This window comes from Caretta caretta, chromosome 6 (assembly GCF_965140235.1).
Source record: "Caretta caretta isolate rCarCar2 chromosome 6, rCarCar1.hap1, whole genome shotgun sequence".
Classification (NCBI taxonomy): domain Eukaryota; kingdom Metazoa; phylum Chordata; order Testudines; family Cheloniidae; genus Caretta; species Caretta caretta.
The window spans coordinates 49,073,849-49,090,438 of record NC_134211.1 but is presented as its reverse complement, the minus strand read 5'-3'; the positions used below and the strand labels follow the sequence as shown (position 1 = coordinate 49,090,438).

General features: G+C 40.4%; 1 protein-coding gene across 1 annotated transcript; it reads left to right on the top strand.

The window, feature by feature from the left end:
* Positions 1–14,515: 14,515 nt before the first annotated feature.
* Positions 14,516–16,369, top strand: LOC142072340 (uncharacterized). The gene is made up of 2 exons (XM_075129019.1): positions 14,516–15,422; positions 15,811–16,369. Exons 1-2 carry the CDS (start codon positions 14,843–14,845, stop codon positions 16,350–16,352), a joined length of 1,122 nt encoding a protein of 373 aa, XP_074985120.1. The 5' UTR covers positions 14,516–14,842; the 3' UTR covers positions 16,353–16,369.
* Positions 16,370–16,590: the final 221 nt, after the last annotated feature.

The following is a 16,590-nucleotide window of genomic DNA, read 5'->3' as shown; positions in this document are numbered from 1 at the left end:
TGAAATTTCACAGCATACCATAGAGTCAAATACAGGAACTGGATTCTTAAAAGGACTCTACAACTTCAAGTCCACTAACACAGCTACCACGTTCTATCAAAGATACTTAGGGTAATAAGTCTCATGCATCAGGGTATACATGGGGAGACTCTCAGTGTTCTTTAGTTGGCCAAGTGCAATATGGGGATTTTTCATCAAGGTACTAGCCACAACTGGAGATGGAAAATCAGATTACATGGTCCATTGGCCTGACCTGGTATGGTAAATTGTAGATTCCTATGTTTAATTGTATAAATGTTCTCAAGCTAATAAAAACTGAATGAGTTAGGAAATGCTTATGAATATTTTATAAAAGGAACATTAAAGTAGAATTACACTTTTACTCTTACATGCTTACTATCCAGCCTAAGTGCACTGTGTATATGGGGTCAAACAGTGGCATTGTACTTTAAAGCTAATGTCACAGTGAAATAATTTAGCTTTAAGATTATATATTTATGAAAATGGCTTTAAATGTTATAAATCAAACTGTACATTTCCAAATGTGAGAGCGTGTACACTAGTGCAATACATTTCACATTCTCACCCCCAAAACAAGTCAAAAGGCCAATCCATTGGGCCTCTTTCACCATTGCATTACTCCTGTTCCATAACCGTGCAATGGAGTTCCACCATTATAAAATTAAAGTAACAATGGTGAATCAGGCTTATTGTGCTCTTAAAATACTATGTGCCACATCCTCAGATGACAACTTTAATGGAGGTACAGCAGTTTACATCAGCTGAAGGTCTGGCTCTAAATCCCAAACATCAGATTCCAATAAATGAGATGGACATTTTAAAAAAAATGTTTTTTTATTTGCCTTCTGGAAAAGATTAGAAGTAGCCACCCACCACTGAAGTGTTTTTGTGATTCAAAATTCCATCTGGACTTTACATGCAAAAACGCTAACCTTCCCACTGGCTGCTAAGCGAAGAGACTCCACTTTCCCTCTCCTATTCCCTAGGATCGGACAGTTGCCATTTTCCCTCACTCCATCCCTTCCCCCTATCACTAACCTGTCTCTCTCCTTTCCATGCCTCCTCTGTAGCCCATCATGTCTCTTCCCACAATCCCATTCTCACTTCATGCTTCCCCTCATTTTCCCTTTTATAGAACTGTACAGTTCACATTTTTCCTCTGCCACCCAACATATTCCTGCAACTCCCTAGGGTTCTTCTCTGCAATGCACATTTTTCTGCACTCCTCATTCCCATCTTTCCTCGATCATCTTCTACTCCCCACCATCCCCCTACACACCTTTACATTTCCTCCTGCCATCCCACATTCCCTTGCACTCTCCTCAGTCCTCTGGCAGCTATCATCCCCTAGGGCAGCCTGGCTTCAGTACTATGGGAAACAATGGGGGTGGGCTATCTTTATTAGGACAGTCTCACTTCTACACATACAGGCTGTAAGGAATGGCAGCCATCTTCACTGAATCAGCTTGACTTTTTAGCCCCTTTGAAAGTAATGAGAGGGGATAACCTTTCTGAATAATGGAAAATTCACAAGTTGGAAGCCAGGACTCACAAGATCATGTGAAATTTAAAGCAGCCATAAAAGACAAACCACCTTCCCACAAAATATCACAAGGCTAAGATAACAGTGTGAAAGTTGGCAACATTGTATTGGCAGGAACTCCTGAGTTACAATGGTGTAAATCAGATCAGAATTAGGCTGTAAACTTTAGGCTGCTCTGACTTGAACTGAAGGTCACTTTGGCCACAGCCAGCCTTAGGATTTATCTAAATGCCTCTTCCCGAGCTGCACTAAGCGCTGCTGTGGTACAGTTGAGACTTGAGCCCAAGAATCCTACCCTTTCATTGAAACAAACACAATCGTTACCTCTTCCCTTACATTTCAGTAGTTGCAACACAGTTTATATTCTCATTATTCCCCAATACTTTTATTAGACTCTGTTTAGGGACTCAGTTTATAATAAACCTAGTCAAACACTTTTCCTTTATTTGTCATTCCCAAAGAATGCTTGCGGTCCAAATATGGTTAACATAATTTTCTGTTTTTTCTTGGGATTCTGCATATTTGCTGATGCAGTATCAACTTTTTTGTTCCTAGGCTGTTAAAAGTAAACTAAACATGAGTAGATTAAAATATATTAATATAGAATGCTCTCACTGTGAAATGAATTTAAATCAAGAGAAGAAGCAACTTGGGTAGAAAGGATTTTTGACTACCTTCTGTAGCATCAATAGACTCTCTCACTCCCTCTGCATCCTGAATGCCCTTCCATGGTAGCTGGATACACTTGCCAAAAGCTAGAATTGGAACTGATTGAAAAATGCCACTTGACTTTTCAGGATTTTTTTAATTCAAATTTTTCAACATTTTCTGTGATTTTTTTTTAAACTAAAATTAAAAAAAACAATACTGGAAACAAAAGAAATTCAGCTTTTTTCTTGAAAAATATTCAATTTTGAAATACAAATCTGAGGTTTTGGTTTTATGCATCAACCAACAAGAACATTTTGAATGAAATGAAAATGTCCCACAAAAATTTTTATTTAGGAAAAACACCATTTTCTGTCAGAAAAAAAGTCTTGAAATAAGATTTTTTACTTACACATAGTATTATAAAAATAATACTTAACACTTCTAGTGTCTGTTTCATTTCAGGATTTCAAACTATAAGCACAAGGCCCTGATTCAGCAACTTACTTAAAAACATCCTAAAATCCATCCCTATTCATCAAAGAATCTAATCATGTGCTTTAAGACTTTATAGATTGCTGAACTGGGGTCCGTATGAATTAAGCATCAAATCAAGAGAACTAGAGAAGTGTTCAAACTCCAGGGTTAACATACCCCAAACTTTGGGGAAGTTCAGATCTGGAGCTACACTTTGCAGTTTCGGAGCATCTTTATTCATAACAGTCAGGGGAGATAGGTGGAAGCATTATTATCTCAATTTTACAGATAGGGAAACTGATACAGAGAGAAGCAGGTTTCAGAGTAGCAGCCGTGTTAGTCTGTATTCACAAAAAGAAAAGGAGTACTTGTGGCACCTTAGAGACTAACAAATTTATCTGAGCATAAGCTTTCGTGAGCTACAGCTCACTTCATCGGATGCAAGAGAGAAGCAGTAACTTGCCTGGGACATGCAGAGTCAGTAGCATGTGACCTCCAGTCACACAATCTAATCTATAGATAAACTGGCCTTTTTGGAGCCAGCATGCACTGCATTAAATATTAAGGGGAATATTCTCTATCTGATGTAAATTTTACAATGGTGCAAGTCAACTTAATGAGAGCTATATATGTGTCCTGAGAGGAGTACATGAATCAAAATGTTCTGGGTTTAAAGTGTTTACTTAGTAAAGAAGCTTCCTGTGTCTTTGAGTTAATGACCCAAATGCTATTCCAGGGTAACTTCACTGGCTTCATTGACAAATATGGTCCATTATTTCAAAGTGTTATTGACTGTGCATGTACTTATATAACTACTGTATGCCTGAAGTAAGCTGGTGAGCACGATTATATGGAGTGTGTACTTAGAAGACCATGACAGAGCCCAGAATGTGGCTCATTATGACTGACTGATAGGGTGAAAATGAAAAAGTCTTGCTGTGTAACAAGTTGGTCTAACTGGGATCTTGTTTTAAATGTATCACAAAAAAGACAAATGCTTCCCTGTAGCACTCTGAAACCTTTCTAGAGAGACAGTTTAGTACTTTAAATTAGCCCATAAACAGAGTTTAGTATTTTGTTTCTTTCTCTTTCTATTCACTCTCATTATTCAGTTCTGTGCTTATATTACACCTTTATGGATCTCTTGATTAAGGAGATTATTGAAACTCAGACAAGCCACATACAACTGCACATTACTTTGCTGGGCAGTTACAGAACGACCTTGCTTGATACTGTGTGTGTGTGTGTGTAAATATGTTTTGGGGTTCTTGTTTTATAGGTAATTTTCTCAGATTAGGTTTGCAGTGGGTCATCAGGTCCTTAGCAGCCATTTTGTTTGATATGATGCACAACCTGATTTTAGACTGCAGTTAGAAAATAAATGACTTTTCACCTGTAGTCTCTTACTGTGACCAGGGTCCCAGAGGGGGCTAGCTGAGGTCACTCAATTAGGGTGAACTGCAAAGAATGGGACAGACAATCCCCAAAAAGCTGGTGGCTATTCCAATACTTAGATTTACCAAACCAGCATAAAACAACTTCTTTATTACTTTACGGGTTAATCAGAAGTCCAAATAACACAGTTCCCTTAAAGTGATCCAGTCTCAGGCCACCATCCAGGCACCTAGGTCAAATATGATGAAAATTTCTGTAAATCTTATTTCATCATATAAAAGAAAAGGTTCTACCAATCCCAAAGGATCGGACACGTTACCTCCTAGGTTAATGAATGTTTCAGATCTTACCCAAATACACGCTGTCATAAATATAAAGGGAAGGGTAAACCCCTTTGAAATCCCTCCTGGCCAGGGGAAAGCTCCTCTCACCTGTAAAGGGTTAAGAAGCTAAAGGTAACCTCGCTGGCACCTGACCAAAATGACCAATGAGGAGACAAGATACTTTCAAAAGCTGGGAGGAGGGAGAGAAACAAAGGGTCTGTGTGTCTGTCTATAGTCTGTCTTTGTCGGGGATAGACCAGGAATGGAGTCTTAGAACTTTTAGTAAGTAATCTAGCTAGGTATGTGTTAGATTATGATTTCTTTAAATGGCTGAGAAAAGAATTGTGCTGAATAGAATAACTATTTCTGTCTGTGTATCTTTTTTGTAACTTAAGGTTTTGCCTAGAGGGGTTCTCTATGTTTTTGAATCTAATTACCCTGCAAGATATCTACCATCCTGATTTTACAGGGGGGATTTCTTTATTTCTATTTACTTCTATTTTTATTAAAAGTCTTCTTGTAAGAAAACTGAATGCTTTTTCATTGTTCTCAGATCCAAGGATTTGGGTCTGTGGTCACCTATGCAAATTGGTGAGGCTTTTTATCCAACATGTCCCAGGAAAGGGGGGGTGCAAGTGTTGGGAGGATTGTTCATTGTTCTTAAGATCCAAGGGTCTGGGTCTGTAGTCACCTAGGCAAATTGGTGAGGCTTTTTACCAAACCTTGTCCAGGAAGTGGGGTGCAAGGTTTTGGGAAGTATTTTGGGGGGAAAGACGTGTCCAAACAGCTCTTCCCCAGTAACCAGTATTAGTTTGGTGGTGGTAGCGGCCAGTCCAAGGACAATGGGTGGAATATTTTGTACCTTGGGGAAGTTTTGACCTAAGCTGGTAAAGATAAGCTTAGGAGGTTTTTCATGCAGGTCCCCACATCTGTACCCTAGAGTTCAGAGTGGGGGAGGAACCTTGACGCATGCTCTGGCCAATTCTTATTAACTAAACTAAAATTTAATAAAAAACAAAAGAGAGTATGGTTAAAAGATCAATATACATCCAGACATTAGTTCAATCCATTGAGGTTCAGATTCATAGCAGAGATGGTAAGCTTTGTAGTTGCAAAGAGTTCCTTTAGAATTTAGTTAGTTGGTTATAGTCCAATGTTGAAATCTCATATTCAGGGCGATCCAGCATAACTGGGACCTCAGTCTTGTGACTCAAACTTCCCCCGATGAAGCTTAAGCAGATCTGAGATGACAGAATCAGGACCCAAGGATCTTTTATACAATTTCATGTCCTCTTTGACAAGTTGGGAGTTCCTCTGGGGAACAAAAGGTAATTAGGATGACTTTGAAGGAGGTCCATCACCAGTACTTAGCTATACGAATTAACATAAGGTAATTCGCTTGTTCCTCCACGATTCACAGATGATTTGCTATACATTTCAAAGAAAGAGGAAATACAGCGATAACCCCTGTTTACAATTCATTTAAATGCCAGGATGTTCTTTTGATCTCTGAATTAACAGAATACAACATGGACTGGGACTGTTGATTACATTGTCGACCCTACTCATATATATGTAAATACACAAAAACACAAACATTATCGTCCCATAAGTCTATTTGAGGGTTATTTATTTAGCAGGATGTTTTACCCTTTCTAGCCGTGCACCACACTCACTAATGTGAAGAGACCCTGCCCTTCTTCCCCACACCTCCCTGTAATTCTATTGGCATTCAGGAATCCACAGCTAATTCATTCTTATCAAGCCAGGGGGGAAATATGCTATAAAAGACAAGAGTCCCCACAAACCTGGCATATTCCATTGGATAGGATTCAAGTAAAGGCAGCAGTTCAAACAACATGGTCAAGTGACAAGGGGCTGTAAAATCAGGTTTCCAGAATTCTTTCATTTCCTGCTTAGTCACTAACATATTCTGAGACCATCAGTAAGTCACTAAAATAGACTGATTTTTTTTAGAGGCGCTGAATACTCACAGCTCCCATTCAAGCCAATGGGATCTGTGGATGAAAATTAGGTCATTAACCTCTTGAGGTCAAATTTTCCAGTTCTTAATCTAGCAGCTATCAAATGGGAATTTGGCTGGCTATAGTTTATCACTCTCTGAAATGGGTATGATGCTTATGTAGTTTGCAGGGTGGGGTAGGCTTAATTACTAGTTGGAAAGTACCTTGAGTGTCTCAGTAGAAAGATACTACAGAAGGGTAAAGTATTATTACTTGTAAGTAACGTAGGAATTTTTTTTTCAGTGTTCAAGTTGGTCTTAATCATACTAAGGAAAGGGTTATTAGGTCTTAGGATATTGCACCAAATTCATCCTTGGTGTAATCCCACAGAGTTGATGAGGTTACACCAGAGCGAATTTGTCCCTTGTCAACATGGAATGCTAAATGGATTTATTCTGTATTACTTTACATGTTACAGGAACTAATTAAGCCCTCCATTACTACTGGACTTTGTGCATGTGCCTCTGTTTTAAGTAGAACAGCCATTCAAACCAGTGAGATGAAAAGACTGCTAAAACATACTGGACTACGCTGGAATAGTATATGTCAACAAATAATTGCTATATCTGGCATCTCTGAAAAGGTTAAATATAGGCATTGTATTTTTATAAAGTGATTTAACTGTAATGGTAAATTCAAGTGCATAATGCTAAATTTAAGATTAAGAGCCCATTGCATTTATATTTTGCCCTGCTATCCATTTTTTGATACAGCTCTTATACTTTACTGTATTATGAAGAAATAACAAGGACTCCATAGTTAAAGCTGAAGCTAGCTTCCTATCGTAGGCTCCATTTTCCTCCCCCAATATTTCTGAAAAGAAACCAATCTTTCTGATATTTTGCATGCCAGGTTAAAGTTTTTCTGGGAAGCATAGTAAAAATCAGAATTCTAAAGTTATGCTATTTTGAAAATGTAGCTGCAATTTACTTTTTGAAAAAAGATTAATGCTTGTTTGTCTCATGGTATCTCTAAATTCTAGAAACTACACATTTTGTTTGATTTTTGTTGGCCTTATTGAGAAGAAGTAACTTTTAGTGTTTTTTGTAATAGTATCTGAAGGAATTTTAAGAGATGTAAAACGTGAAATCCTGGCTCCAGTGAAATCAATGGTAAAACTGCCATTGACATCACGGAACCCAGTGAGTTTGTGTATAGAGCTCTCTGTTTATGTCATAAATGTTAATACAGTATGTATAAATTGATTGCCTGATTCCAGCTGCTGGGCTGCGCCTGAGTGGTATGGGTTGTGGGGGGAATGGGGAGAGCAGGGAAGTCTGGCATGACAGAAGTCTGGGAAGTGGAATAGAGGGGGAGCAGATGCCTGGGAGAAACATGGACTGGGTGCCAAGGGACTTGGGAGCATGTGGAAGATGATCTGTTCCCTGGCCTCAGAACTGAGGGAAGAGGGTTGTGGCAGTGGAGTCCCAGGAACATAGAGGAAGCATGGAAAGGAGGCAGGAGAGAAGGAATGGAGACGCACAACAAACCATGAGGATATAGGTTGTATCCTAGTGATACATATTTAAAGCTTTCCTTGTATACAAAAGTCTCCCCATCTGCTCTATTCATTTTCAGCAGCCACTGTCTTCTCTTTCCTCCCAAGTATAACTCTCTGCCTTATAAAATCTGTTAAAATGGAGCTGTTCCTCCTCCAGACTTCACACACCAACCAATTTGAACTTCAGGTACTTGTTACAACCGCCCTCTGCCCCCAACAAAATAGGGAAAGTCATGAATAAATGAATTTGTTAGAGTTAAAATTGAAATGTGTTTTAATGTAACCCAGATAGCATCCCAAAATATTAGATATTCTTTCCAAAAAATCAACACCCTTTATAAAAACTCAGTCATTAGAGGGTCTGGAAATGAACTGTTATGGGATCCACGCTCGTTTCGCAGCGCCTTCATCACTCACTGTCACATCACTTGATTTCACTGCCCACCCAAACTTCAGTGTTGCCTCCTAAAGAGCCCAATTGTGCCACCCTTAACACACAATGAATAGTACCTTACTATACACACACAGTCCCACTGATTTCAATGGGACTACCTTAGTAAAGTCCTGTTCACCCTGAGTAAGGGTGGCACAATCATTTATGAAAAGGCATGTATAGGTGTAAAAGAATTAGGAATAATTTGGAAGGGGCCGGCCTTGTCTTCTATAGGTATGCCTATCTTACAGTCAGAGGGTGTGATTGCAGTTTGTGTACACAAACCTTAGCTAACTCTAATCTAGCTAGTCTGGGGTATTGGACCAATGAAGCTGTGGCAGCACACAATTCAGTGTAGGCTGTAGGCACCCAGGATCGTGCCTGGGACTAAACTGGGAGGAGTGGTAGATACGCTGGAGGGGAGGGATAGGATACAGAAGGACCTAGACAAATTGGAGGATTGGGCCAAAAGAAATCTGATGAGGTTCAATAAGGATAAGTGCAGGGTCCTGCACTTAGGACGGAAGAACCCAATGCACAGCTACAGACTAGGGACCGAATGGCTAGGCAGCAGTTCTGCGGAAAAGGACCTAGGGGTGACAGTGGACAAGAAGCTGGATATGAGTCAGCAGTGTGCCCTTGTTGCCAAGAAGGCCAGTGGCATTTTGGGATGTATAAGTAGGGGCATAGCGAGCAGATCGAGGGACGTGATCGTTCCCCTCTATTCGACATTGGTGAGGCCTCATCTGGAGTACTGTGTCCAGTTTTGGGCCCCACACTACAAGAAGGATGTGGATAAATTGGAGAGAGTCCAGCGAAGGGCAACAAAAATGATTAGGGGTCTGGAACACATGACTTATGAGGAGAGGCTGAGGGAGCTGGGATTGTTTAGCCTGCAGAAGAGAAGAATGAGGGGGGATTTGATAGCTGCTTTCAACTACCTGAAAGGGGGTTCCAAAGAGGATGGCTCTAGACTGTTCTCAATGGTAGCAGATGACAGAACGAGGAGTAATGGTCTCAAGTTGCAGTGGGAGAGGTTTAGATTGGATATTAGGAAAAACTTTTTCACTAAGAGGGTGGTGAAACACTGGAATGCGTTACCTAGGGAGGTGGTAGAATCTCCTTCCTTAGAGGTTTTTAAGGTCAGGCTTGAAAAAGCCCTGGCTGGGATGATTTAACTGGGAATTGGTCCTGCTTCGAGCAGGGGGTTGGACTAGATGACCTTCTGGGGTCCCTTCCAACCCTTATATTCTATGATTCTATGATCGTGGCTCATTATTTGGGCAGCTGGCCCATACTGAAGTGCACGTTTCACTACCCAAGATAGCTAGATTGAAGATAGCTCAGGTATGGCTACATGAGCTGCAATCATACCCCATGATTACCATGTACACATATCCTGTCTTTCAGAGGCCAAGAATATATGAGCTGAATATGCAGCTAAAGTTCCCTTGTAATAGAAGCAAATGATACATAAGTGTAAACATATTTTTCTAAAGACAAACTTGCCATAATCTTAAACTTTATTTGCTATTAAACCTCATCATCTTAATCCATTATTTTTTATTATGTAGGAAAATATCCTGGATAAAACAGTTTTGAAATGGAATTTGACAGAGAAACAACTAAGAAAAAAAGCAGTTCTATTTACTGTTGTTTCAGATATTCATTTATGTTTTGTCAGCCCATCTTCTCCTCCTGAAGTATGAAGTCAGAATTCTGTGCTGATCACTTTGCAAACTGGCATAATATAAATGAAGGGATTGTCCAGTTCCACATTGTTACAATAATAATTGCAGGTAGGCTTGACTGAAAAGTCTGGATCCAAACTTCAAACCTGGTCCTGTTTACATGGCCACAAACCATAGATCTGTGCAACCCAGACTTCGGAAAAGTTCAGAGCCAGATCTAGTTTGTGTCTTGGGCTCATCTTTAATAATCATCTTAGGGTTTTTTTTTTAATATATAAACAATGCCATCTTTGCTTTGGAAGAATTTCAGAGTGTTTTGTGATAGTTTGTGTACATAAGTATCAGTTAAGCACCTTTTCTCTGTAGCCCAAAAGTTTAGGACTGGACATGAAGACAATTGTATCCAACTGAACCTAGGGGGAATTTTAGGAGTCAAAATGTAATTACTAAAATTGGAGATTGGCCAAAATATTCCTATGTTTGAAAAAGTGCTATGGGAGTCTACATGGTATTTTGTGTTTTACTTCTCATTTCATATATTCTTCTTAGCACACTTGCCAGGAAGAGTACCACCTACTGTATTGCTAACGACTCTTCTGCCACATCCTGCTAGGCTTGCTATTGCTGTGGGCCCAAACAGGGATACTGGCTTAAAGCAAATATTTTCAACACTTAGTGCGCACACACACACACACATACAAAAACACAGAAGGGAAGGGTATAAAGGGATCAGATTTAATGTCTGATATACGAGAAATTGTCCCCTAGAAAAAACCTTTAAGACAAAGAAAAATAATGAGAGTATGAATGTAAAAATAATCTGAATCTGTAGAGAAGTTGTTGAACCTTACAGTAGTCTTGCATTCTGCAGTAGGGTATGGTATCACATCTTTAACCACTCTGAATGATTGCTTTCAACTATTGTTAAACTACAAGAGAGGTTAGATTTATCACATTCACATATAGAAGCTGGAGCTTGTGATATCTGGTTTTATAAATTAATAGTTCTGAAACACAGGTGACATTTTCAGAATCAGCAGGGAAAATGCACACTTTCTTTGGGTTTGAAAATTACTGTTTGAACTCAGTTTGTTACTATTTGAAACAAACTAGCTTTTCATACATGTGATAGATAAAACCACATAATGGTAACTTCAGAAATTCTTTTTCTGAAGATATGGGTCTGCTACTCAATCCGTAGAAATAATTGATAAAGAGAACTGAGATGATAGCCTTGGGTTTAATTTAAGAATTTCCTTTTAAAAAAATCTTTGGCCAATATAGAGGCCTTTATGAACATGGAGGCAGGGGAAGTCCATAGTGGCTTCTTATTTTGAGCCCCGGAATTCCTGAGATGTTCAGTTTCCCACTGCTTTACATTCTGCTCAGAATTCAGTCCTCCCAGCCCTACATCCAGAGATGAGGCCCAAGCTGCAAACTTTGGATCTCAATCCAGTTGTTCCCAAAGTTTGGGAATCCAGATCCAGGGTTCAATTTCAATCCTATCGTGTCTACAAAGAGCTTCTGTAGGATCTGGTAATGTGATCTACACATATTTGTATTTGCAGGAGATGTTTGAATTGCCTGTGAAACACTGTGTCATAGCTGCATGAAACAAGTCTACAAATAAATGGGAGGTATGTCTACACTTCAACTGGATCTTAGCTTGATTCCCAGCACAGCTAGACAGACTTGTGCTAGCTGTGCTGGAGTTAGCAAAATAAAAATAGCAGTGTAGATGTTTCAGCACTGTCGGCAGCTCGAGCTAGGCGCCAGAGTCCAAGCACACCTGGCCCCCTGGGTCTGAGTTTAGGTGGCTAGCTTGAGCTGCTGCTTGTGCTGCAGTGCAACATCCACACTGCTATTTTTAGCATGCTAGCTCCCGCAATGCTAGCCTAAGCCCGTCTCCCTGCACTGGAATCCACACCCCTCAGGCTCAGTGTAAATACTCCCTGAGTGACTTGACTTTTTCTCTGATTACTCCACACCTTGAAATATACCGATTGCAAGGGGAAGAATTTTTCACTGCTTCAGCTGTCTCAACCTGTTGTTAATATCAAGAAGTAGAAGAGGTTGGAGGTAGAACAATATCTCAGTAATAGAAGTCAATGGGCAGTTTGGGAGCAGGACCTGAATTTCAGAATGACTGCTTTGTGACCACTCATAACTTCGCTCCCTTTAAATGCCTTCTACTTGGCTGAATAACTCAAATTCCCATTTTGCAAAGTGAGACTGTGGTCAAGGAAATTAGATGTAATACTTATGACAATAAGTGAAGGGGAAAGAGGACGCACATGACTTTATTGTAACTTATCTTTGACAGGCTGATCTGTAATTTTTCATTGACATAAAGGTTAAATCCATTACCTGATGGTCTTTCTGAGTGTGGAGAGAAAACCATCAAGGCGTGAAGGGCTTGGGCCAGCAATTCTGCCGTTCATTTGATCTTTCAAGGTATGATTTTCATCTTCAGCAGCAAAAGTGACCTGACTTTCACGTGTTCACCCAACATGTAAAAAAATGGCTATAAATTAATAGTTACAGTAACTTGCTCTCATGGGTCTATAAAAAATACTCTTCAATACTGGAATACTGGAATGTTTTAAAAGTTATTAGCTTGATTATCAGAGGTGATGAACATCTGTAACTGTTATTGTAGCCAAAGTGGATTTTGGGTGTTCAACATCTCTGAAAATTTGGTCATAACGCCTGATATTTTAATTAAAACATCCATTGACTTCAGTAAGATTTATACACATACAGACATACTGGAGATAGCTGAATAATAGCCTATTATATCATTGTCATATAATATTTTTGCTGTAACAACATTTACCTCTTTAAAGTGCTTTTAAAACTAAGGTGGAACGTTTTTATCCAAAACTGGTTAGATGCAGAAATGTTTTTCATTTCTTCTTTAAAATAAAACTGTATGCAAACCTCAAGGGTAAATTATAAGAAGAGAACAGCCGATATGAGTTTTATAATTCACACAAATGAACTCCCTTTGGTAGAATTATGGTTCAATAATAAACGAAACTAGAATGTTCATGTCAAAGTGATTATAATTTTTCACTGTGACAAGCTGTTTGCAAACCTGTTCACAAGATGTCTATGTTTTTATTTGCATTGTATTTCAGACTGTGAAGAAAGATGATTTCTTTTCAATATCACTTTATTATGGAATAATTTGCTGAAATATACACTTTTGGGGAAATTCTTTATTTTATCAACTAGATTTGAAAGTGAGATAATTAACACTAAATGTTGAGATGAGAGTAGAATAGGTTCTAAAACTGTACAATACATTTTACATTACACAAATGGAGCATGCATTAGGTTTAGGGTCAGCTATCAGAACTGGTGCTGTTTTTTAAAGAGTAAACAACATAGATAAAGATTGTTGTATGGTTTTTATTGCAGTAGTAGCTACATTTTAAAATTCATTGATATAGATGAGTGCTCTTTCTCTCCCCTATCCTTCTCCCAAAAAAGACATTTGCGAATGGTGGGGGAGAAGACTTTTAAAGTTTTAATGAAGTTTTTATAAAAGAAATGCCAAACCTGAAATTCAGAAAACTATGAACTAACAGACTAAAACCAATCAGGAGAGGAAGGATAGTCCATCAGTTAGGCAATAGCTTAGGACTTGAGAAGACTGGGGTTCCAGTCCCTGCTTGACAACAAACTTTCTGTGAGACTTTGGGCAAGTCACTTAATCTCTCACTACCTCAGTTCTCCATCTGTAAAATAGAGATAATAGTTCTTATGTACCTCACCAATGTGCTGGGGAAGATAAACACATTAAAGATTCTGAGGTGCTCAGATATTATGGTAATTGACTCATAGGAGCACCTTTGATAGATAAAGGTGCACTTATTCCCATAACTTGTAACCTCCTGCAATGGTCTATACAGATACTTCAGAGGAAGAAAACAAGCCATAATACACCTAGCCAATTATGAAACACAGCAGAAAGTTAGAGATAGGATTGAATGTTTTCTTGCCTCATTAAAATTAATGCAATAGCATTCACAGGTTTTTCACAAATTTTTAAACATAATGTACATTTTACAAAAAGTAGAATGGGAATAAAATCTAGGGTTTCTTAATATATGGTGGTTTTTACCCAATTTCATAAATATAAGACTCGGTTAAGAAGGGAGCATAGTCTAGGGGCTAGTGCAGGAGAATGGGAATCAGGACTTCAGGGCTGAATTTCTCCCCTCAGTCACTGACTCATGACTTTGGACAAGTCACTTAACCTCTCTGTACCCTAATATATTCTTATGGAAAATGACCCTACTTGACAGGTATCATGAAGCTTAATTAATGAGGTGCCTTGCTTGGCCACTAATAAACATTTCAATTCTTGCATAGTAGGAGGCTATTTTATCCATAAGCTCACCTTCCTTTGATGGAGTAACTGGGCCCTGGTCTACACTAGGACTTTAGATCGAATTTAGCAGCGTTAAATCGATTTAAACCTGCACCCGTCCACACAATGAAGCCCTTTATTTCGACTTAAAGGGCTCTTAAAATCGATTTCCTTACTCCACCCCTGACAAGTGGATTAGCGCTTAAATCGACGTTGCCGGCTCGAATTTGGGGTACTGTGGACACAATTCGATGGTATTGGCCTCCGGGAGCTATCCCAGAGTGCTCCATTCTGACCGCTCTGGACAGCGCTCTCAACTCAGATGCACTGGCCAGGTAGACAGGAAAAGAACCGCGAACTTTTGAATCTCATTTCCTGTTTGGCCAGCGTGGCAAGCTGCAGGTGACCATGCAGAGCTCATCAGCAGAGGTGACCATGATGGAGTCCCAGAATCGCAAAAGAGCTCCAGCATGGACTGAACGGGAGGTACGGGATCTGATCGCTGTTTGGGGAGAGGAATCCGTGCTATCAGAACTCCGTTCCAGTTTTCGAAATGCCAAAACCTTTCTGAAAATCTCCCAGGGCATGAAGGACAGAGGCCATAACAGGGACCCGAAGCAGTGCCGCGTGAAACTGAAGGAGCTGAGGCAAGCCTACCAGAAAACCAGAGAGGCGAACGGCCGCTCTGGGTCAGAGCCCCAAACATGCCGCTTCTATGATGAGCTGCATGCCATTTTAGGGGGTTCAGCCACCACTACCCCAGCCGTGTTGTTTGACTCCTTCAATGGAGATGGAGGCAATACAGAAGTAGGTTTTGGGGACGAAGAAGATGATGATGAGGAGGTTGTAGATAGCTCACAGCAAGCAAGCGGAGAAACCGGTTTTCCCGACAGCCAGGAACTGTTTCTCACCCTAGACCTGGAGCCAGTACCCCCCGAACCCACCCAAGGCTGCCTCCTGGACTCAGCAGGCGGAGAAGGGACCTCTGGTGAGTGTACCTTTTAAAATGCTATACATGGTTTAAAAGCAAGCATGTGAAAGGATTACTTTGCCCTGGCATTTGCGGTTCTGCCTTTGCAAAAGGTTTCTGGGGAGGGCAGCCTTATTTCGTCCTTCATGGTAGGACACTTTACCACTCCAGGCCAGCAACACGTACTGGGGAATCACTGTAGAACAAAGCATTGCAGTGTATGTTTGCTGGCATTCAACCAAAATCCGTTCACGCGGTGGGAGGAGGCAAAATGCGACCTTGTAACGAAAGCACATGTGCTATGTATGTAATGTTAACTTTCAAGGTTTACCCTGAAAGAGTGTAGCCACTGTTTTATAAAATGTGTCTTTTTAAATACCGCTGTCCCTTTTTTTTTCTCCACCAGCTGCATGTGTTTCAATGATCACAGGATCTTCTCCTTCCCAGAGGCTAGTGAAGCTTAGAAAGAAAAAAAAACGCACTCGCGATGAAATGTTCTCCGAGCTCATGCTGTCCTCCCACACTGACAGAGCACAGACGAATGCGTGGAGGCAAATAATGTCAGAGTGCAGGAAAGCACAAAATGACCGGGAGGAGAGGTGGAGGGCTGAAGAGAGTAAGTGGCGGGCTGAAGAGAGTAAGTGGCGGGCTGAAGACAGGGCTGAAGCTCAAAGGTGGCGGCAGCGTGATGAGAGGAGGCAGGATTCAATGCTGAGGCTGCTGCAGGACCAAACCAGTATGCTCCAGTGTATGGTTGAGCTGCAGCAAAGGCAGCTGGAGCACAGACTGCCACTGCAGCCCCTCTGTAACCAACCGCCCTCCTCCCCAAGTTCCATAGCCTCCACACCCAGACGCCCAAGAACACGGTGGGGAGGCCTCCGGCCAACCAGCCACTCCCCCACAGAGGATTGCCCAAAAAAAAGAAGGCTGTCATTCAATAAATTTTAAAGTTGTAAACTTTTAAAGTGCTGTGCTTAAAGTGCTGTGTGGCATTTTCCTTCCCTCCTCCACCACCCCTCCTGGGATACCTTGGTAGTCATCCCCCTATTTGTGTGATGAATGAATAATGAATGCATGACTGTGAAGCAGCAATGACTTTATTGGCTCTGCAAGCAATGATTAAAGGGAGGAGGGGAGGGTGGTTAGCTTACAGGGAAGTAGAGTGAACCAAGGGGCGGGGGGGTTC

Excerpts from the sequence above, each read along its gene's own strand:
- LOC142072340 (XM_075129019.1), top strand. The coding sequence starts at position 14,843 with ATGCAGAGCTCATCAGCAGAGGTGACCATGATGGAGTCCCAGAATCGC. Across the intron at positions 15,423-15,810 it reads AGGCGGAGAAGGGACCTCTG|CTGCATGTGTTTCAATGATC; the intron begins GTGAGTGTACCT and ends TTTCTCCACCAG.